This window comes from Mercurialis annua, linkage group LG5, assembly GCF_937616625.2.
Source record: "Mercurialis annua linkage group LG5, ddMerAnnu1.2, whole genome shotgun sequence".
Classification (NCBI taxonomy): Eukaryota; Viridiplantae; Streptophyta; class Magnoliopsida; order Malpighiales; family Euphorbiaceae; genus Mercurialis; species Mercurialis annua.
Genome location: NC_065574.1, coordinates 8,362,651 through 8,383,886, shown reverse-complemented (window position 1 = coordinate 8,383,886; position 21,236 = coordinate 8,362,651). Strand labels below are relative to the sequence as shown.

General features: G+C 34.7%; 3 protein-coding genes and 1 non-coding gene across 7 annotated transcripts; 2 read left to right on the top strand and 2 right to left on the bottom strand.

Annotated features, from left to right (window-relative positions):
• The first annotated feature begins 67 nt into the window (after positions 1–67).
• On the top strand, positions 68–2,443 carry LOC126679848 (pentatricopeptide repeat-containing protein At2g13600). The gene has a single exon (XM_050374855.2). It carries the CDS (start codon positions 269–271, stop codon positions 2,390–2,392), a length of 2,124 nt encoding a protein of 707 aa, XP_050230812.1. The 5' UTR covers positions 68–268; the 3' UTR covers positions 2,393–2,443.
• Positions 2,444–2,968: 525 nt separating this feature from the next.
• Positions 2,969–9,950, bottom strand: LOC126682947 (uncharacterized). 4 transcript variants are annotated; one of them, XM_050378726.2, is made up of 4 exons: positions 9,742–9,950; positions 8,626–9,450; positions 6,402–8,298; positions 2,969–6,323 (listed from the first exon to the last, which is right to left on the bottom strand). In XM_050378726.2, the coding sequence occupies exons 3-4, from the start codon at positions 8,292–8,294 to the stop codon at positions 3,126–3,128; spliced, it is 5,091 nt and encodes a 1,696-aa protein (XP_050234683.1). In that variant the 5' UTR covers positions 8,295–8,298; positions 8,626–9,450; positions 9,742–9,950; the 3' UTR covers positions 2,969–3,125. The 4 variants fall into 4 exon arrangements, with proteins under 4 accessions (XP_050234683.1, XP_050234682.1, XP_055961921.1 ...); XM_050378725.2 differs by having other exon boundaries at positions 8,626–8,720; XM_056105946.1 differs by lacking the exon at positions 9,742–9,950 and adding an exon at positions 9,577–9,673 and having other exon boundaries at positions 8,626–8,720.
• Positions 9,951–12,302: 2,352 nt separating this feature from the next.
• On the bottom strand, positions 12,303–15,717 carry LOC126683501 (uncharacterized). The gene is made up of 4 exons (XM_050379416.1): positions 15,385–15,717; positions 15,200–15,287; positions 13,426–13,578; positions 12,303–12,686 (listed from the first exon to the last, which is right to left on the bottom strand). The coding sequence occupies exons 1-4, from the start codon at positions 15,515–15,517 to the stop codon at positions 12,653–12,655; spliced, it is 408 nt and encodes a 135-aa protein (XP_050235373.1). The 5' UTR covers positions 15,518–15,717; the 3' UTR covers positions 12,303–12,652.
• Positions 15,718–20,322: 4,605 nt separating this feature from the next.
• On the top strand, positions 20,323–20,395 carry TRNAK-CUU (transfer RNA lysine (anticodon CUU)). Its single transcript has one exon. It is a non-coding gene; the product is annotated as a tRNA-Lys (tRNA).
• The last annotated feature ends 841 nt before the right edge of the window (positions 20,396–21,236 follow it).

The following is a 21,236-nucleotide window of genomic DNA, read 5'->3' as shown; positions in this document are numbered from 1 at the left end:
ATCCAAAATGAATCTAAAAATAAAAAATGTTGTTCTTAACTTATTAAAATGACCGAAAATAGATTATTTGACATCGACTCATAAATTTGAGGACCAAATTGATCTTTGCGCAGTATGAAATTCTACTTTTGTTTTTAAACCAACAATAAAAACGACCTAGAAAATTAGCGCGGGAGACAGGAAATTTAAAAACCCAACTAGCAATTCGCCAATTCCACAACTACAAAAAAAAAACACAGAATTTATAGTTCAACCCCAAGTATAATGAATGAGTAGTCATGGTTTCGTTAGAAAAATCATTGGTGATCTTTCTTTTATTGATTCCTCGCCCTTTGCCAAACTCTTGGATTCATGTCTCAAATCCAAGTCTTTACAGGACACACGTCGTATACACGCTCGCATTATCAAAACCCAGTTCGCCTGTGAAGTTTTTATCCAGAACAGACTCATTGATGTTTATGGGAAAAATGGAAGTTTGGATGATGCGGGTAAAGTGTTCGATAAAATGCCTGAGAGAAACATTTTCAGTTGGAATGCCGTTATTAGCATTTTTGTGAAATGGGGTTTCCTTGATGAGGGTGCGAGACTATTTGCTTCTATGCCTGAGCCTGATCAAATCTCGTGGAATTCGATTATTGCCGGGTTTGCACAGCATGATCGGTTGGAAGATGCTTTGTTTTATTTTGTTCGTATGCATAAGGAAGGTTTTGTGCTTAATGAATATACTTTTGGTAGTGGTCTTAGTGCTTGTTCAGGGTTAAAGGACTTGAGAATGGGCACCCAAATTCATGGGTTGATGTTGAAGTCGCAGTTTTTATTGGATGTTTATATGGGCTCGGCTCTTGTTGATACATATGCTAAATGTGGGTTTGTGGATTATGCTCAAAGGGTTTTTGATAGTATGATGGATAGGAACATTGTTTCTTGGAATAGCTTGATTACATGTTATGAACAAAATGGTCCAGCCAGGGAAGCTTTGGATATTTTTGTGCGGATGATGGAAAGTGGGTTTGAACCGGATGAGGTTACTTTGGCTAGTGTAGTCAGCGCTTGTGCTAGCTTGGCAGCTGTTAAACCAGGTTTAGAAATTCATGCTTGTGTTGTTAAACGTGACAGACTTAGGAATGATCTTATTTTAAGCAATGCGTTGGTTGATATGTATGCAAAATGTGGCAGAACTAATGAAGCTAGATGTGTTTTTGATAGGATGCAAATTAGGAATGTTGTGTCTGAAACCTCAATGGTGAGTGGTTATGCAAAGGCTGCAAGTGTTAAGGCTGCAAGATTGTTGTTTACAAAGATGATGGAGAAAAATGTAGTCTCTTGGAACGCCCTTATTGCAGGGTACACACAAAATGGAGAGAATGAAGAGGCACTCGGACTCTACCGCATGCTAAAGATAGAAGGTATCTTCCCAACTCATTACACCTTCGGGAACCTATTGAATGCCTGTGCAAATCTTGCTGATCTGCAACTTGGCAGACAGGCACACGCCCATGTTCTGAAACATGGATTTCAGTTTCTAATTAGTGAAGAATCTGATGTTTTTGTTGGGAATGCACTTATAGACATGTACCTTAAATGTGGATCAGTTGAGGCAGGGCGTCAAGTTTTTGAAAACATAGCGGAAAGAGATATTGTCTCATGGAATGCCATGATAGTAGGGTACGCACAAAATGGTTATGGGGCGGAGGCCCTTGGGTTCTTCAGTAAAATGTTGGCATCTGGAGAAAAACCGGACCATATAACCATGATAGGCGCTTTATGTGCATGTAGTCATGCAGGTCTTGTGCAAGAGGGTCGTCATTACTTTTTCTCGATGACAGAGAAATATGGTTTGGAACCATCGAAGGACCATTATACATGCATGGTTGATCTATTGGGACGTGCCGGTTGCCTCGATGAGGCCAAAAGCTTGATAGAAACAATGCCCATGCAGCCTGATGCTGTCGTTTGGGGGTCATTGCTTGGCGCTTGTAAAGTTCATAACAACATTAACTTAGGGGAGTATGTAGCAGAGAAGCTCTTGAACATTGACCCCACAAATTCAGGACCATACGTCCTCCTCTCAAATATGTATGCTGAACTGGGCAGACGGAAGGATGTCGTAAGCGTAAGAAGATTGATGAAGCATCGGGGAGTTGTCAAACAGCCTGGTTGCAGCTGGATTGAGATACTGGGAAATTGGCATGTTTTCATGGTGAAAGATAAAAGACATCCTCAGAAAGAGGAGATTTATTTGCTCTTACAAATGCTTATCAATCAGATGAAGCAAACTGGAAATGTGTTGAAAGATACTAACGGTTTTCTTGAGGCTTATGAGGAACAAAGTGAAACAGAAGTAGGATTCTTTTACCAAATGGAAACACCAGTAGATGTTGCTGTCGTTTAAATCATTCCGAACGATATTGTTCAAATTTTTCACTCTTGATATTTGCTGTTATGAAGGGAATTATTATTTTTGACAGGTCCATGAAAGTTAATTTCTTATAATATCAGAATTAAAGGTATGCAGAAATGAACAATTTGGTTTGGTTCAATTTGATATTATGAAAAGAGAAAAAGAATAGTTCATTTCAGTCTTAAATATAAATTTATATAAAAAAGTTCAGTTAGGTATTTCTACACACCGAACTAAACCAAAAAAAACTACCAAACCGACTAGTTCAGTTTGATTTAAAAAGTTCCATTCCTTTAAAATTCAGTTTCATTCGATTTTTAAAAAAAAAATCAATTCGGTTTGGTTGAACCAATGCACACAGTTGCAGGACCCTGACTTTTCAATCAACATGAAATGAGAAGGCCCCAACTTTTCAATCAGCATGAAACGAAAAGACAACCTCCATACTTTCACAAGATGATATTATCAGTACATTCTGCAAAAGGATGCCTTCATTTCTGAAACTTACAAAGCATGACTAGCCATTATATATCACATACAAAAAGCGTCCATCTTATGATTCATTCCTAAATCAAATATTAGCATCAATTACTGCAATATTAAGAAAAATCATGACCAAAAGCATGTCAATAAAAGAGCTGAATCGAAAAAGGAGATACAAAAACAGTAAACTGAATCTAATTATCTATGCAACAGGATAAATTAAAATTAAAATCCTAAATTGCTAAAAGTCCATTTTCACAAGTGCATTAGATACCTCCAATGATGATCCTGAGGATGCGCCTTGGAGCCAATCCTTAGCACAAACAAGGGCTTCAAGTGTCACGGGTCGCAATGAACTCCAGTAATTATCTATCTTCTTATTTTTAGTGTCAAACACGGATTCTGGAGCAACAGTAGATACCGGTATTGACAAAATATCAGCAGCCATCTTGGACAGAATTGGGTACTTGAGCTTGTTTAGCTTCCACCAACCCAGTACATCAAAATCTTGCACCCGAGGCAAAAGCGTCTCATCTAGATACTGATCCAGTTCAGATTTAAGATGCTGGCTATTTGCAATCTCAGATATGTATACCTCAAAATCTGAAAGTCCATCTCCAATAGTAAGCAGAGGTAGATCTTGCGTGTGTACATCATGATCCTGCATCTCTTCAGAGAATGACTGATAGTGCATTTCTCGAGTCTGTAATCCTTGAGAATGCATCTCTTGGCCAGACATTTCATGATGGCGTGCCTCATGGAACTGCACTTGTTCAGGGTGCAAGCCTTGACTTGAAACATCTTGATGGTTTGCCTCATAGATCTGTACTTCTTGAAAGCGCATATCATTAGATTGTGCTTCTTGAGGTTGCAGCTCAGGAGTTTCTGCTTCTTGAGAGTGAATGTGTTGATTCTGTGCTTCTAGAGGTTGCATCTCTTGGGCCTGTGCTTCTGGAGGTTGCATCTCTTGGGTCTGTGCTTCAGAAGGGTCCATCATCAGGTTCTCAGGTTCTGGATGATGCCTCGCCTGGTTTTCTGCTTCAGGAGCGTGCCTCACCTGGTTTTCTGCTTCAGGGGCGTGCATCACCTGGTTTTCTGCTTCAAGGGTCTGCATCACTTGGTTCTCTTCTTCAGGGGGGTGCATCACCTGGTTCTCTGTTTCAGGGTGGTGTATCATCCGGTTCTCTTCTTCAGGGTGGTGCATCACCTGGTTCTCTGCATCAGGGGGGTGCATCACCTGGCTCTCAATTTCAGGGTGATGCACCAGGTTCTCTGTTTCAGGGTGGTGCATCATCTGGTTCTCTTCTTCAGGCTGGTGCATCACCTGGTTATGCGTTTCAGAAGGGTGCATTTCCAGGATCAGCGCTTCCGCATTGTGCATATCATGACTCTGTCCACAAAGGTGCATCTCCCGAGGCTGCATCTCTTCAGTCTGCTCTTCTTGAGGGTGCATCTCCTGAGGCTGTATTTCTTCAGTCCGCTCTTCTTGAGGGTGCATCTCTCCAGTCTGCCCTTCTTGAGGATGCATCTCTCCAGTCTGCCCTTCTTGCGGGCGCATCTCTCCAGTCTGCCCTTCTTGCGGGTGCATCTCTCCAGTCTGCCCTTCTTGCGGGTGCATCTCTCCAGTCTGCCCTTCTTGCGGGTGCATCTCTCCTGTCTGCTTTTCTCGTGGGTGCATCTCTTCGGGCTGCTCTTCTCGCGGGTGCATCTCTTCGGGCTGCTCTCCTTGTGGGTGCATCTCTTCGGTCTGCTCTTCTTGTGGGTGCATTTCTTCAGTCTGCTCTTCTTGTGGGTGCATCTCTTCCGTCTGCTCTTCTTGTGGTTGCATCTCTCCGGTCTGCTCTTCTTGTGGTTGCATCTCTCCGGTCTGCTCTTCTTGTGGTTGCATCTCTTCAGTCTGCTCTTCTTGTGGGTGCATCTCTTCAGTAGGCCCTTCTAGTGGGTGCATCACTTCAATCTGCTCTTCTTGTAGGTGCATCTCATCAGTGTGTTGTTGAGAGTCGATCTCTTTACTCTGTTCTTGTGGATAGATCTCTTCACTCTGTTCTTGTGGGTCGATCTCTTCACTCTGTTCTTGAGGGTCAATCTCTTCGCTCTCTTGAGGGTCAATCTCTTCGCTCTCTTGAGGGTCAATCTCTTCACTCTGTTTTTGAGGGTCAATCTCTTCACTCTGTTCTTGAGGGTCAATCTCTTCACTCTGTTCTTGAGGGTCAATCTCTTCACCATGTTCTTGAGGGTCAATCTCTTCAACATGTTCTTGAGGGTCAATTTCTTCACCCAGTTCCCCCTGAGGATGCCTCTCTCCATTTTGTCTTCCTTCCAAGTGCATCTGTTCATCCTGTCCATTAGAGAGAATTTCTTCAGTTGGTACTTCTTGAGCATGCATCTCTTGAGTGGGTTCTTCTTTAGCATTAATTTCTTGAATCTGAACTTCTTGAGTTTGCATCTCATGAGAAGATTCTTCTTGAGTTTGCATCTCATGAGCAGATTCTGCTCTAGTTGGTATATCTTTTGCTGATACTTCTTTATCTGTGTCTTGTTGCTTTGGTACTTCTTGAGATTCCATCTCTTGCACTGAGGCTTCTTGAGAGGGCATCCCATGAGAAGATTCTTCTTGAGTCTGCATCTCATGAGCAGATTCTGCTCTAGTTAGTATACCTTTTGCTGATACTTCTTTATCTGTCTCTTGTTTCTTTGGTACTTCTTGAGATTCCATCTCTTGCACTGACGCTTCTTGAGAGGGTATCTTTTGCACGGGCACTTCGTCAGTTTGCATCTCTTGCACTGACGCTTCTTGAGAGGGCATCTCTTGCACGGGCACTTCCTCAATTTGCATCTCTTGCACGGGCACTTCCTCAGTTTGCATCTCTTGCACGGGCACTTCCTCCGTTTGCATCTCTTGCACGGGCACTTCCTCCGTTTGCATCTCTTGCACGGGCATTTCCTCCGTTTGCATCTCTCGCACGGGCACTTCCTCAGTTTGCATATCTCGCACGGGCACTTCCTCAGTTTGCATCTCTCGCACGGGCACTTCCTCAGTTTGCATCTCTCGCACGGGCACTTCCTCAGTTTGCATCTCTCGCACGGGCACTTCCTCAGTATGCATCTCTCGCACGGGCACTTCCTCAGTTTGCATCTCTCGCACGGGCACTTCCTCAGTTTGCATATCCCGCACATGCACTTCTTCAGTTTGCATCTCTCGCACATGCATTTCTTCAGTTTGCGTCTCTTGCACCGGCACTTCCTCAGCTTGCGTCTCTTGCACATGTACTTCAGTTTGCATCTGTTGCACATGTACTTCTTCAGTTTGCATCTGTTGCACATGCACTTCTTCAGTTTGCATCTCTTGCACAGGCACTTCTTCATTCTGCATATATTGCATGGACGCTTCCTCAGTTGCCATATATTGCACGGGCACTTCATGAGTACCCATATCCACCTGCAGTGATAACTCATGAAACTCTGTTTCTACCCAAAAAATTCAAAAGATTAAAAAAACATAAACTTTTTCTTGTACCTCCTGAATGTGCATCTCTTGTTGGACAACTTCATGGTGCAGCACTTGAGGAGATATATCATATAGAGGTTCTTCTTTAGGTTGTACTTGAGGAGTCACTTCTTCATGCTGTAGTTCTTCAAAAGTTGCCCCTTCAGGTTTACCTTCTTCAGGAGCTACATGAGCAGGGTGAACTACTTGAAGGGGCGGTTCTTCAAAGCGTGCTTCCTGGGAAGCTACTGCTTCAGGTGGAATTTCTTGAAACATCTCTGCATGAGAGATGCTTTCATGCCGCGTGTCCATATACGATGTTGGTACAGATAGACTTGGAGGAAGATATTCAAGAAACAGTTCATGAATCCCATCATCAACCATCTTGATCCACACACCAGCATTCTCCTCACCAAAGATCCTACGGAAACTGAACTCGACAAGCTTCATTTTAAACCTGGGATCCATGACTACGGCAATTGCCAAAACAAGGAAGCATTCTTTCCAATATTGATCAAACTTCTCTCTCAAAGGTCTGGTCAAATTGCTGACAAAAGGGTCCTGACTCGCGGCTGCATGTGTCAGCTCTAACTGGACTTTGGATACTTCATGGTAAAATGCATTAGCAGGTGGATATGTTGGGCCTGTTAAAATAGTAGCTGCATCATACAATATCTTCAAGTATGTACAGAGAATTTCCACATGCTTCCAATCATCCATTGATGGGTTTATCTTGTACAGAGGGTCACTGGTATCCAAGCAAGCAAATACTTCCTTTAATTCACAGGCAGCCACCAGCATTTGGTAAGTTGTGTTCCACTTGCTTTGATCATCAATTACGAGTTCTTTTGTGCTAGGGACTTGAAGTCGGTGCCTCAGCTCAGCAAACTTCTCATCATGTGTTTCTGAGGTTTTCACATACTTCACACTTTCACGAATTCTTTTGACAACATCCCCCATTGGTCCAAGTGCATCTTGTGCAAGACGACTTAATACACGAGCATAGCAATTGCCTCTCAATAATTGACCATTGAATTTATGTGGATTCCTGGTAGACAAAAGGCCTCTAAGATTTCCTGTCATGGTTTCATTTGAAAACGATTGATCAACCGTAAGGGTAAACAGCTTGTTCTCCAAATGCCAATCAGATAGACAAGATACAACAGCTTGGTTCAAGGCATAATCAGAATCTGGAAATGGTAACATCACAACATTAAGGACTCGGCGCTGTATATTCCAGTCATTGTCAATGAAGTGCCCTGTTATAAAAGCATAGCCAATATTAAGGTTTGAAGTCCCCAAGTCTAATGTAAGGCTGACTCGTCCAGGAATCTCATTAACTAGGTTCGAAAGGCTTTGCTTTTCCCTCAGGTACACTGACACACATTCTCCTTGAATAGTGTTGAAACTCACCATGTTGTACTGGGGCTGAAGCGACCGGACAAAATCAATGAAAGCAGGATGTTCCACAATATGCAATGGATAGTCATGCTGTATAATCATCTTAGCTACCTCCTGGTTGCAACGGTCCTGATCAAAGGGGATGCCTCCAAATACTGGACTTGTACGGTAACGTCTTTTCGGAGGATCAGTTTTTGCACCTGGTGTGGATTGCTGCAATGCTTCGTTGTTCTGACGGCTGACTGGGCAGATTCCCAAAGCAATATGTCGCTTGAGGTGACTGGTCCCGGCTAACTTTTTACCAGTTATATAAGCAAATGATTTTTTGCACTGTTTGCAGCATGCCCTCATACAACCAGCATCAACAGTTTCAATTGTGAAATGATCCCAGACAATTGACTTCTTTCTCCTACGTTTGTTTGGCTGCTCCTCAGAAATGGGTTCTTCATTGTTATTAGTAGGAAATACGGGAGTAATGGCCATACTAGGAGTTGCAGGAGAGTCTATATCCATGGACGTCATAATACTACAACAGAAAATCAATGTGCATCATTAAAGCCGATGAATACAAGATAGCACAATGAATATGATGAAACAATTTTGAATTGAGACAAAAAGGGGTAAAAGGGTTTTCTTAAAAGAATAAATATTTCAGAGCCATGGAATACTAGCTTGTCAAGGAAAAAGAGAAATGCAACAGTTATAATATAATGAAAATGTCATACATCTCTAAGGGTAATTGTATTGCAGATTGATAAAAACAAAAACAACGCAAAATCCACCATTTAAACATGACATTAATAGTAACAACAAAAAATGAATTGCTGTAGGAAAATAGGCAAGATCAACTTACAACTTAAGCAAAGGAATGATATGAAATAGATATCTTAACAGCAGCGCAAAAGAAAACCTTCACCTTGTCTTCTACTATGCACACCAGCCTAAGTGCTACAAGTACATAGAAGAGTAGGGTTAGCCTTTGTTAATAACCCAAATGCAGAAATATTAGACTGAAAGAAGCATAATAGCTGAATAAAAAGTTTATAGTACAACAAACTCTCATAGTGTTATGCTAAATGCATATTGTTCTAGACTTTGACCACATGGTCTCCAAGGACACAGCAATAGCACTTTCTATAATCTATGTGCACGGAAACCAAAACAGAAACGGATTCCGCAAACAGGCTTCTTTCAAATTATAATAAACGGGAATGTGGGAGACACGTAGAAATAGTAAAAACGTAGTTATAAAAATTTAAAATTATAAAATTGAATTTAATAAAAAATCCAACTTTATGCAAAAAAATTACAATACATTAATGACAATTAATGCAATAAATCATTTAAAAATTAAGCTCGTAACAAATAATAACTTATTTACGAATTTTATAATCATAGTTACCAGATCAATTTATCTGTGGGTTGTTTCAGGAAAGAGGTTCCCAGGTGTTTAATTTTAATTACTTACCGAAACGACTGAAATATTTTGTACGAGTTACGAAGAAAAGGAAAACTACAACTTCTACAAGGTTTATGTGATCACAGTCTACTATGCATATGAAGAATAGTGACTGTTATTAAAATTAGCATAGGAACAAATATGTTTAAGATCCATGTCAAGTTTCTATAACAGCTGCTTCTTAGGAAAAACCCTCACTGAACTTCTCCTAGAAAACAACTAAATAATTTCCATTTCGTTAATTTTCTCCAAGACATAATTAGCAGTTCACACAAAAGTTCATTCACTGCAACACTACGTAATAACTTTCAAGGATTCAACTATGAAAAAAACACTAATTGAAACCTGATAATCCTAGTGAACAGTATCTTCACAAGTTAAAAATCGACAAAATGAATTAAAAATAATAACAAAAAGATGATCAAAGAAAACAAGACTCTGACATCAAATTAAAGAACACTAAAAGAAAATTAATAGTTATAGAAAATTAAAAGATCTAGGATTATATACCTCAATTAACAGATCCGAAGTGAACCGGGCCGTAAAAACAGATTCCGATTAAAGAATCGGAAAATAGAGGTAGATGGCGAAGTTAATGGGCTTGATTGTAGCTCAGAACTGAAGGCTGTGAGCTTCAGAGTAATGGAAATTCAATTAAAAAAAATGAGAAAAACCCTAATTGGACCTAAAAAGGTAGGGGCTAAAGTTTTGATTCTGAAAAAGGGGGGCCTTATTAGGGGTAATGAAAAAGATGCTTTGTCTTATATAGGAAAAGGAAATTTCGGAAGGACAAAATCGTCCAAACAAAAGATACAGATACGACGTCGCTCGGTGTTTAGACATGGACTTCACTGAAGTTCATGCATCAAGGCTAACGGGTCCCTCCTTTATTAACCATATATACATTTATTTATGAGAAAATTACAAAACTGAGCTAATCACATTTAAAAAATAATATAATTAGATACATGAAAATACTTTTTATTTAGATTTTAAAATTTTTATTATTAATTTTTTAATAATAACAGTAAATATTATTTTTATTTTTATTATTAGAAATAGTTAATCTAAAATAAAAATAAATTAATTATAATTATAAATAAGTTATGATTTTGTACAAAATTGAAAAATTATGTTTCATTTTTTAGAATGTTATGGACTTTTATATAAAAAAAGTTCATTATTGAATTAAAATTTAGTTATAACATGTAGATACTTTGACCAATTTAACCAGTCAAATTAATTGAGCAGTATAGTAATAAATTTTACGTCTAATCTTTTTTAAATACCAAACTTTTGCGAATTTTCTCAGTTATAGTCAAATCTTTCAAAATCGTCAAGATTAGACTATATTGGAATATTCAGAACCTTTTGTAGCCATTTTTTTGAATTTCTTCCTAAAGTATTACATACATGATTAGCCTAAATGGTTAGAAAAGGTACTGAATATCTCAAAACGGGTTAATCCTGATAATTTTAAAATGTTTGGCTATAACTAATAAAACCAACAAAAATTTGATACTAAAAAAAATTAACCCTAAATTTTATCAAACATGAAAATTTTGATTTTTTTTTTTAAGTTATAAGAACTTAGTTAATTTGACCTGAATTAAAAAAATTACTTAATTTATGATTATTATTTTATCAATAATCTTTGTCTATTTGTTTCTCGCTCCCTCTTCTCCTTTTATTATTATATCTCTACTGTTAATTTTATTTCTTATTTAGTTCATAATTGTATATCTTTTTAAAATATACTTTTTCGAAAAAGAAAATATTTCTGAATTTAATTATTCATAAGATAGTCTTAATTTTATTTGATTTAAAGAAATTCAAATATTTATTAATTTTACTGATTTTAATAATTATAGTTGATTTGTAAAAATTATATTTAATTATAATTTAACATACTCTATTGAATCAAATTGGTCTGAGTTTACTCTCCGTAATTTTTAAAAGTCATAATATTCTATATATTATTGAAATAAATAGCTGCATGCAAATTTGTGAGAAAACATAAGAAAATTACGGAAGAGAAAAGGAAATATCATAAATTTATATTATTATTTATTATTAAAACATTAGTTAAATTTTAATTCCTATGAAATGAAAAGTCCATTCACGCGGGTGCAGGGGGAATGGGTGATTTCCATTAAAAGGGTAATCGTCATTCTCATTATCTAGTAATTTTAAATAAAACAAACACAAACTATGGAAATTATTCATTTGCCGGATATTAAACTTCTGAGGTCACTGAGTTATTCTAATATTGCAAAAAGGGTATTAAATTTCAAATCGTTAAAAAAATGGTCATTAAGTTATTAATTTATTTCACGGGATATCACTCGAGGCAAAACGTATTAAATTTTTTGCGCTTTACCATACATGGCATGCCATAATTACAAATTAGTGTATAATTTAATATCATTTTTAACAAAATGGTACCCGTTTTGTAATTTACGATAAATTTAATGGCCTTTTTTTAAGACGGTGACCTCCTTAGAAAACAATTCAATAATTTAGTGACTATTTTTTAACAATTTAAAATTTAGTACTCTTTTTGTAATATTGAAATAACTCAATAATTTAAAGAGATTAATATCCTCCATTACCCCCCCCCCCCCCCCCCCCCCCCCTCTCCTTCTTCCCTTTTCTCTTTGTATAAGGACCAAACACCCCCTAAATGTTTCTTTTATAATATTTCTACCATAATTGGTATTGTAGATATGATAATAAATCATTCAGGTAATAAATAACTACTTATAATTTGAAATAAAAATAAAATAAAACGATTCCCTATCAATTTACTTATCACAAGGGGCCTATTAAAAAACAAGGATTACAAAGCTAAAGAACTTAGCTTGAGGAGTTATTACATAAAAGAAACTTGAGCTCCTGAACCAAGTAACGAGCATCCTATTACAGTTTCTGCTAATATAAAGGAATGTACAAGAATGAAATAAAGAAGAAAGACACCAAATTTGCTCATCCTATAAATAATAAGAAAAAACAAGCCATGGATAAAGCAACCGACAGCACGTATTTGCAAGACCAAAATTGAAGCAGCAAAGTGACAAATGCATCAATTAGAAACACTGATGCTTTTTTGAGAGTTTAATTCCTGAAATATTACTTCGCATTTACATAATGATATTGTATTATACAGAAGTGCAGTAAATACCTTTTTCCTGGAGATGCAATAAATTTATACGACAAACAACGCATAAGGATACATAAAACAATCAAGAAAAACCAGTGTAAATGAGTTTAGATTTTTTTATGAACAGACTCAAGGACAACCACCACCATAAATTTTAGTAGACTTGCTTAGAATACTATCAATTCTCCAGATTCTGATAGGCAGCTTGTAAGCAGGAGATGACTCTATTTCATCCCTAAATGATACATACAATTTCACATTTCATTCCGAGTGCGAAGTCCAATAAATTAGCCCACTGTGAATAACAGATTTAGTTATTAGAACAAAGTATGTCATTAAAAAAAACAATTAATGTTTAAAATATTCAACACCCTTATATGAAATATCAGTGTATTTGTGTGTGGAGTGTAATAACGAGAAAAAGCTTGTCATAGATCGACCAACAATTCTTCACATGATTGGGGAAATTTTACCAGCGCTACATGAATTTCACTCTTTGCATGGTACTTAAATTTCAATTCATAACTAGAATGTACATATCTTATAATTTTATAGCTATAAAGTACCTTTTGTAAACACAAATCTCCATTTCAATCAAAATAGGCTGACGTTGTAGTCATATCTACCTCACATAAGAATTGTTTTTTAGATCCTACTAAGAAAGAAACAAATCACATGGGGGTTCCGCATGGCGTCACGTGAGACCCGGTATGAATGCCATGTCTTGTCACGTGGCACCCCATCTCCCTTAAACAGTGAAAACCCCGCTTAGTAGGATTTTTTTCTACCGCACAAATATCCACGTGACTGATACGTCAGTCCATTTTGATGGAAATGGAGAATTATTAACGGAAGGTACTATGCTATAACAAAATTATAGTTTGAGTATATTCAATTACGAAATGAAATTTAGGTACCATACAGGCAGAGAAGTTCAGATACATTAGTGAAAATTTCTCAGAGTTAAGACTTTGTTGGGTTATGGAAAAAAGAAGAAGGAACTATTAGCTATACAAATCAAGACAACAATTTACCTTATCAACACAGATACACATTGCAATACACCTGCAGTTCCTGCCCATACTGAAGGCCCAGATTTGACGAGTGAATCTTGTATTAATAAGCCCACTGATGCCGCTAGAGAAACGAAGGATACCACGTAAGCAAAGAAAAGCCAAAGCTTCAATCTGTTGTCCCAAAGGGAATAATTAGTTAGAAACTTAGAATAACCTTGAGCATGAAAACAGAATGCAAAGCATAACCATTCTTGCATATCAGTTTGAACTAGATATACACATCAATATATTTTTCACCATTAAGAGGCATGCATGTCAGAGATTACAATCAATAAGACAATCATATGGAATAAGAGAAACATTTTATTGAGCATTATCATCAAAGTTTCCATGTCAGAGCTAGATTTGTCAGCATTAACTTGACCGAAAACTTCATAATTCCATATGATGGTATACTATCTACGTAAAGCATCATTCCATTCGTGTCAATTTCCCCCTTAATAATTTTCAAACATGAATTATACAAGAAAACGAACAGCTTAGACTCATTGATTGAAACTTGTAATGTATGTCATACAAATGCCGCACATACCAAAGGATAAATTATAACAGACTGAAACAGCAAGAGAAAAGAGGATAAACACTCTAGCATAGTTGTGAATGTTACAAGCCCTCATTTTTTCCAACTTAAGTTCAAATCTCAAATTAAGAGGGAACTTGTAGATGATGCCTATCCAATTACCTCATTCAAAAAAAAAACAGCATCTAAATGTTAACATAATAAGACAGGAAAAATTTAATAAGAATTTAAACAGATGGGTATGCAAACATAACTGCATCACCATCTCCACTACAAGAGAAATCATATCTTCTATGATGACATGTGCACATCTCAAAATCAGCTTTTATGGTGAAATCCATAGCTTACAACACAATTGATCAGGCAATAATGACTCATTTATAATGTTTCCAACATCTTAACACTAGCATTACGCATCCCTAAGAAGTGTTGTGCATACGGAGAAAAAGTAAGTAAAGGGAGTTCTGAATTCCCTAATATTAATTTGGTAATCATTTTTAGTGTAATGATGTAAATCACAAGACAACACATCAACTTTCGCATAAACCACAAGACGACACAAGTTCTTCACATATATTACCATCCGTATGTTCTACTTGGCACTCCCTACTTGTTGTGTTTCTAAATAACAGGTTTAGAGAAAAACAAAATTGTATCTTCTAAGTTTTGTCACTGTGCGACGCACAATTCAGAAAAAATTGCAATCGAAAAACATGCATTACCAGCTTCTCATACAAGCTTTACAATGATTAAATCCCCTACTGCTGTACGAATAACTCCCCGTCATTCTTATAAAACTAAAACAAATGGGATGAAAAATTAGCTGCTCGGGATAAAATTATCAAAATTACAACTGATCAACTTGCACTGTGATATACTTTCTATGACAACTCGGCCACATATAAGATCTTAAGCATCTCAACTCAACCAAAGGAAGAATGCACAAAAAAACCTTACACAATTTCAATCAGCACACACAGTTGCGCACACTATGTACATGATAATATCTCCATCAACTAAGGTTATTTTATCGGACATCTGATCTCCAGATTCAAGACGTAAACAACTAAACAAGCATCACCAACCAAAAACATCTAAGTTCTTTAAATCATAATGATTAGAATGTAAAATGTAGTCAAAAGATAAAACAAGATTCTTAACATAATTTTAAATTAGAACAAAAACAGTGAAAACAGATTAAAAAATACTAACCGCCACTCGCCTTCTTCATATGGAGAGTAGTCAATATCTTCCTTCCTAACACAATTAAACATCAAAGCTGCAATAGATGCAAATATCCCTGATAAAAAAAAACAGGATCAATTAATAAACCCTAATCAATTATATAAATACAAAAAAAATCTTAAAATTCATATTATTATATATAGAAAGAATACCAGGAAGGTAATGAACAAATGAAATTTTAACGGCGCTACAAACAACGGCGTCAACCCAAAACCACCAACCGGCTCCAAATACAGCTCCTGCTACTCCTGGACCGAAGATCGCCCATAACTCCGGTAAGTCCATCTTTTTACGATTACTATAATTACTGCTTTTCCTTTAAAAAATAAAATAATCAGAGATCCGAAGTGAACCGGGCCGCAAAAAACAAATTCCGATTAAAGAATCGGATTTTTTAATTATCTGAAAACAGAAAGTAGAGGTAGAAGACGAAGTTAATGGGCTTGAATGTAGTGAGCTACAGAACTACGGAAATTCAATAAACAAGACGAGAAAACCCCTAATTGGACCTAAAAAGCTAAAGGTAAAAAGTTTCGGAAGGACAAAATCGTCCAACAAAAATGATACAAATACGACGTCGTACGGTCTTTAGACATGGACTTGGCTGAGGTTCCTGAAGGCTAACGTGTACCTCCTCTTTTATGTTCTCTATTTAAAAAATAAAATTGTTAATGTAATTAATTCTTTTTTCTTCCATTTGCATTTGCTATTTTATGTAATATTTTAAAATAAAAAAAGTTCAAAAAGTTGGTTAAAATAATTAAATTTATTTTTTATGTTTTAAGTTAAAAAGAATCTTTAATTATTTGGTCATTAATATTTTTTTATTAGTTAATTATATAGTTGACTCATTTAAAGAATTTGATTGTCATAAACAAAATCTATTTTAATTATTTTTTTAAAAATTATAAAAACATAAAAAATAAACTTTTATAAAAGAAAAATAAGTTCATTGATCAAATTACAATTTAGTTATTAGATATTTTGACCAATTTAATTAATAAAATTAACTTGAACGACGGTAGTGAATTCGATCAAATGTCAAAAAAAACAAATTTATAAAAGTCAAGTTAATTTTACCTAAATTTTAAAAAATGATATCTAACTCAAATTTATAATTTTTTTTAATAATAATCGGTGTATTTTTTTTATCGCACTCTCTTTCTTTTTGTTGTATTATATATGTATTGCTAATTTTATGTTTTATTTGGTTCATTATTATATATTTTCCACAAATAATAATCACTTGTGATGTTAGTTATTCATAAAGAAGTTTACTTTTTGTTTGATTGAGAGAATCTAGATATTTGTTAATTTTATTAATTTCAACAATTATAGTTTAATTTGAAGAGTTTTATTTTAATTATAATCTAGTACACTCGCGTAATAATAATTAAATTTTATTTATTTATCTTTTTTGTTCAAATGGACTAATTTATCTAAAATAAAGTAACATTTAACAAGTTAAATACGTTAATAAATCAGAATCAATTTTTTAAATTATATATTTATTTAATAATTTTCACGTATAGTAAGGAAAACCCAAAAAACGATAACGGCTAAGAGAGATTTTATACGAAATTTTAAAATCCTCACTTAACATACAACTTAAAGGAAAACAAATCATTATGGACCAAGGTTAGATTAACAACTCGACTGGCTGATATAAAAGTCTGATAACTAACTAAAATTATTGTAACTCGACAAGTTAAGCTGAATTTCCAGATAAATTCATACGGTTAAGAGGTTTTTTAAAATTAGAATCAATTCATTGGAAATGATTCAAAGTTGTTTTCTAAGAGAAATAAATAAAATGGCGGGTTATCCAAATGATCCTAAATGATTGATCTTTATAATTAGAAAAATACAAATATTTGTTATTTTAACTAAATTTTTTAATTCTAAAAGTTATAGTCTGAATTAATCTTTTTTGTTTTATTTATAGTTAAACATGCTCAACTGAATTAATTAAATTAATTTTTTTTTTAGAGGAAAGATGAACTTTATTAATTAACAATAATCATAACAACTTCATTAACGGGAAAAGGAACATTCTCATTAGAGATACAATCTTTACCGATAAAAATACCCCATTTAGCTAAGGTATGTGCAACTTGGTTGCATTGTCTTCGAACATGTTTGAACCGGACATCACGATCTTCGATCAGTAACCTGCAATCGTCAATGACTAGCTGAACAGGATCTATAGCGCTGGTTGCGCTGTTGTTTAATATTTAAATTTTTTAAAACTCAATTGGAAAAATTTAGCTACAATCAAACTTATTGAAAGTACTGCAAATATAGCATTCCAATTCTTACTCTTGTTTCTTTTCTTCTTCTGATAATCAGGAAAAGTAGGCGTTTGATCGACAAAAATAGAATCCACAACTTTAACAAAATACTGCCTAGCGCTCGTATTGTTTAAAATATAACTCATTGGTTATTCTTAGAAAATCAGAACCTAATCAAAACCGCAAGTGATCACAAACCTAAGTCTTCTTTAAAACGTCTCCAATTTGTATTAGCTTCAGCCAACTTCTCATTTTCTCCAAACAAATCTTCTTTAGCATTTCTAACTTCTCCTTCCCTATTTTTCCATTCAACCAACTGACTCACAGCTTCTTCGTTAAGCTTCTCTAGTTGCACCACAGCTGAATTTTTCCGATCATTTATTTCCCTTTTCTGAACAATCAAACGCTGAATTTCACTCTCTACCTTCATCTCTTCATCCGAAAGCTTCGAAACCTCGGTCTCCAGAACTTCGAGTCGGTCTAGTCTTACATTTAGTTCTGCATCAAGCTCTTCGCTTAATTTCGTAAGAGAATTAAAACAGGCTCGGGCAGTTTCGACAGCGGATATGGTGATCGGAATGTTTTTTCTGGATTCGTTTACGAGACAGAGTAGATTCAGAAGAGTTGTTCTTTTGAGATGGCTAGTGTTTTGTTGGAGAAGTGTGATTATGATTTTCTTGAGATTGTTGAAGGAATTGGATTGGTGGATGGCCTCTAGTGACATGTTAAGGAAGCTTGATAATTGTTCTTTAATCTGTGTTTCTGACATTGTTTGAACATTTAAGGAAGAGTCTACGAGGGAAGATGACGATTCTGTCATTGGAATTGGAATCTGTAATTGGAACAAGTAATCAAAATATTAACGTTAGGTACTGTTGAATTAATCTTGTCAAAGCTAATGATGTCTAATTAGATGAAATTAAGTTATTCAAATGGCAAAATATTTATATGGACCAACAACTTTTTCAATAAAAAAACAACTTTTACATATTTGTCAAATATATTATATTTTTAAAATCGGGTCATATTTATATTTTTTAATACTTTTTTTTAATTATTAGGTAGCGGGAGTGTTTGTGAGAAAAATTAAATACACGATTTTAACAGGCGCTTTTACCATTTGAACTACAACTCACTGGTCAATTTTTTAATACTACCAAATATACGCACATTCTGTTTGAATTTGATGTGCACAATGTTATATATTTGTGTATAAAACTTATTTTATGTGGCGTATATAATATTGTGCCACATCAGCTCTAAATCGATTAAAAATATATTTAGAAAATGACGAATAGATAATGGTATATATGGCACGAATAACGTAATATAACCATTAATTACTTTGCTAGATGCTACTTACTAAGGCGATACATCTATGTATTGCCTTATGCGTTAAAACATTTGTTAAGGTTAAATATAAACTAAATCATTAACTTTGGCGAATTTGTACTAAAATGTAAATTTTTAAATTTGGACCAAGTTCAATCACCAACTTTCATGCTTTGAAAAATCGAAACGCTGAATTATTTTTTATTGAAAGTACACTAACGCGGACTGTATAATATACAATGTTCCGACAGCTACAACATAAAATAGGTTAGTGTTTCAATTTTTCAAAATTTAAAAATTAACGTCAAATTTGTCAAATTTTTGATTTTGTGTTGTAATTACGAAACACGCCAAAATTAATAAAAAAAATATAACAAACCCATTTATTAATTACCTCGAGAGAAGCTCTGGACTTGATAGTGGGCAACATCGAAGAAGGTGGTGGAGACCCTTTCACCTCATCCAAGTTTTCTAGCAATGATTCACAATTCACAGAGATATTATCAACTTTTAAATCCCTCAGTGGTGACCCCTACCAAATATTAAAGAAAATTTTGAAATTAGATTAGAATTATAGTTCATTTTTAAAAATAATAAAAATATTGAACTTTTTATCCAGATAATTTGTGAAATAAAACTTACCACTTTTTGTAATGCTAAAACAACGCCAACTTTTCTCTTTTTTGACGGCGTAAAATCCCCGCCGTTATCCTGATCTTGATCAGCAAGTAAGGATGTTTTCTGATGGGAGACTATATGTCCGCGAAGATGGCTAGTTCCAATCCTCCTGGAATTAGTAATAAAAGATAATAATTTATTACAATGCTTACACTTTACTTTTGTACAATCAGGTCCAATAATTTCTTTAGTAAAGTGTAACCACACAATTGATGATTTCGGCTTCATGCTTGAATTTAATCCTCTCTTGGAAGTAACTTGATCATGATCATGATCAATTGTCATTACAGAATCCCTGTTCGACGAATCCCTGAGATCATATAATAAACTTTTAATTTCCGAATTCATGCACATAATATATACAAATTAAAATTAATTTAACTAAAAGCATACTCTTTAGGCTCAATTTTCAGTGTTGATGATGTTGATTCCAATTCTGAAACCTTGTCTCCGGTATATTTACCAGAATTACACGTACGACATGATGAACAGAGTTTAAGAATCAAACTGAAAATAATATAATTTGGTAAGAAAAAATTAGAGCTAGCCCAGTTACAATATTTTTTTTATGCAAACAAGAATTGGCTTATCTAATGTGTTGTTAATGATGCTTAAGTTTTCATAAAGAAAAAGAATTTATAAATCAATTTTATTGGCCTTTTTCCTAATCCTTAACTCATGCGGTTTTTCCTTTTCCTATTCTGTTGGGAACTCGATCGGTCCAGAGATTTGATTTATACATCCAACAGATGTCTATTTATAAATATTTTAGCAACAAGTATTCAACTTGCCCGTCTAGCTCAGTTGGTAGAGCGCAAGGCTCTTAACCTTGTGGTCGAGGGTTCGAGCCCCTCGGTGGGCGTTTTCATTTTTTTGATACCATTTTAACCAAGGTTATATATGTTTTTCTTATCTTTTTTTTCCTTTATCACGATTAGATGGTATTCATACACCATGTAAATTTTATCTTTTTGATCTCACAAAATAATAATAACAATAAAGAAATTGTTCTTTTACTAGTGGCACATTGCATACTAATTAGGGTTAAGTAAAAATCGAACCAAAATTTTAATTCAAATTAATTAGGATAAGAACAATTAAAAAAAATAATAGTTTTAGTTTGGATTTTATCAATGGTTGATCGATAATTGAGATTTTATATAAACTTTTGACATTTTTTTGGATTTTATTAAACTAAATCAACCAGATTCTTTGTTAGGCACTTGAGAGTTGAACATAATACATAAAATAAACAAAAAGTGATTTTGAAAAGATAAGTTGGCATTTGGTTCAAGGTTAGAAATGAAAATTTAAATGAGAATGAAGATGAGAATAAGAATAATTATTTTAATATGGTGTTTGAATTAATAAATTAGTATAGAAAAACAATAAATAGGAGTACAAAAATCAACCCAAATTTAATTCAATTTGATATTATAAAATAATTAGTTTTTCTTTTCGATTTAATTTTAGGAATATTTTTTTAGTTAAATTTTAATAAACCGAACCAAAACTATCGAACCAAAAATCCGACCAAACCAAAGTAACCGAACCTAAAATTTGTCCAGACTGAAATAATCAAACAAAAAATCTAATCGAACCGATGGGTTTGGTTCGGTATGGAAAGATTTAGATCTTTAAAATTTTGGTTTTATTCGTTATGGAACAAAATAAGAAAAATGGTCTGTTTCAATTGAATTATA

Bases quoted from the DNA above. Each gene is read 5' to 3' on its own strand.
- LOC126683501 (XM_050379416.1), bottom strand. From the start codon at position 15,517: ATGGACTTACCGGAGTTATGGGCGATCTTCGGTCCAGGAGTAGCAGGA. The intron at 15,288-15,384 runs GTATTCTTTCTA...TTTTTTTATCAG, and splicing joins ATTTGTTCATTACCTTCCTG to GGATATTTGCATCTATTGCA. The intron at 12,687-13,425 runs GTAAATTGTTGT...TGTTATTCACAG, and splicing joins TGTGTATCTGTGTTGATAAG to TGGGCTAATTTATTGGACTT.
- LOC126682947 (XM_050378726.2), bottom strand. From the start codon at position 8,294: ATGACGTCCATGGATATAGACTCTCCTGCAACTCCTAGTATGGCCATT. The intron at 6,324-6,401 runs GTACAAGAAAAA...TTATCACTGCAG, and splicing joins AAGAGATGCACATTCAGGAG to GTGGATATGGGTACTCATGA.
- LOC126679848 (XM_050374855.2), top strand. From the start codon at position 269: ATGAGTAGTCATGGTTTCGTTAGAAAAATCATTGGTGATCTTTCTTTT.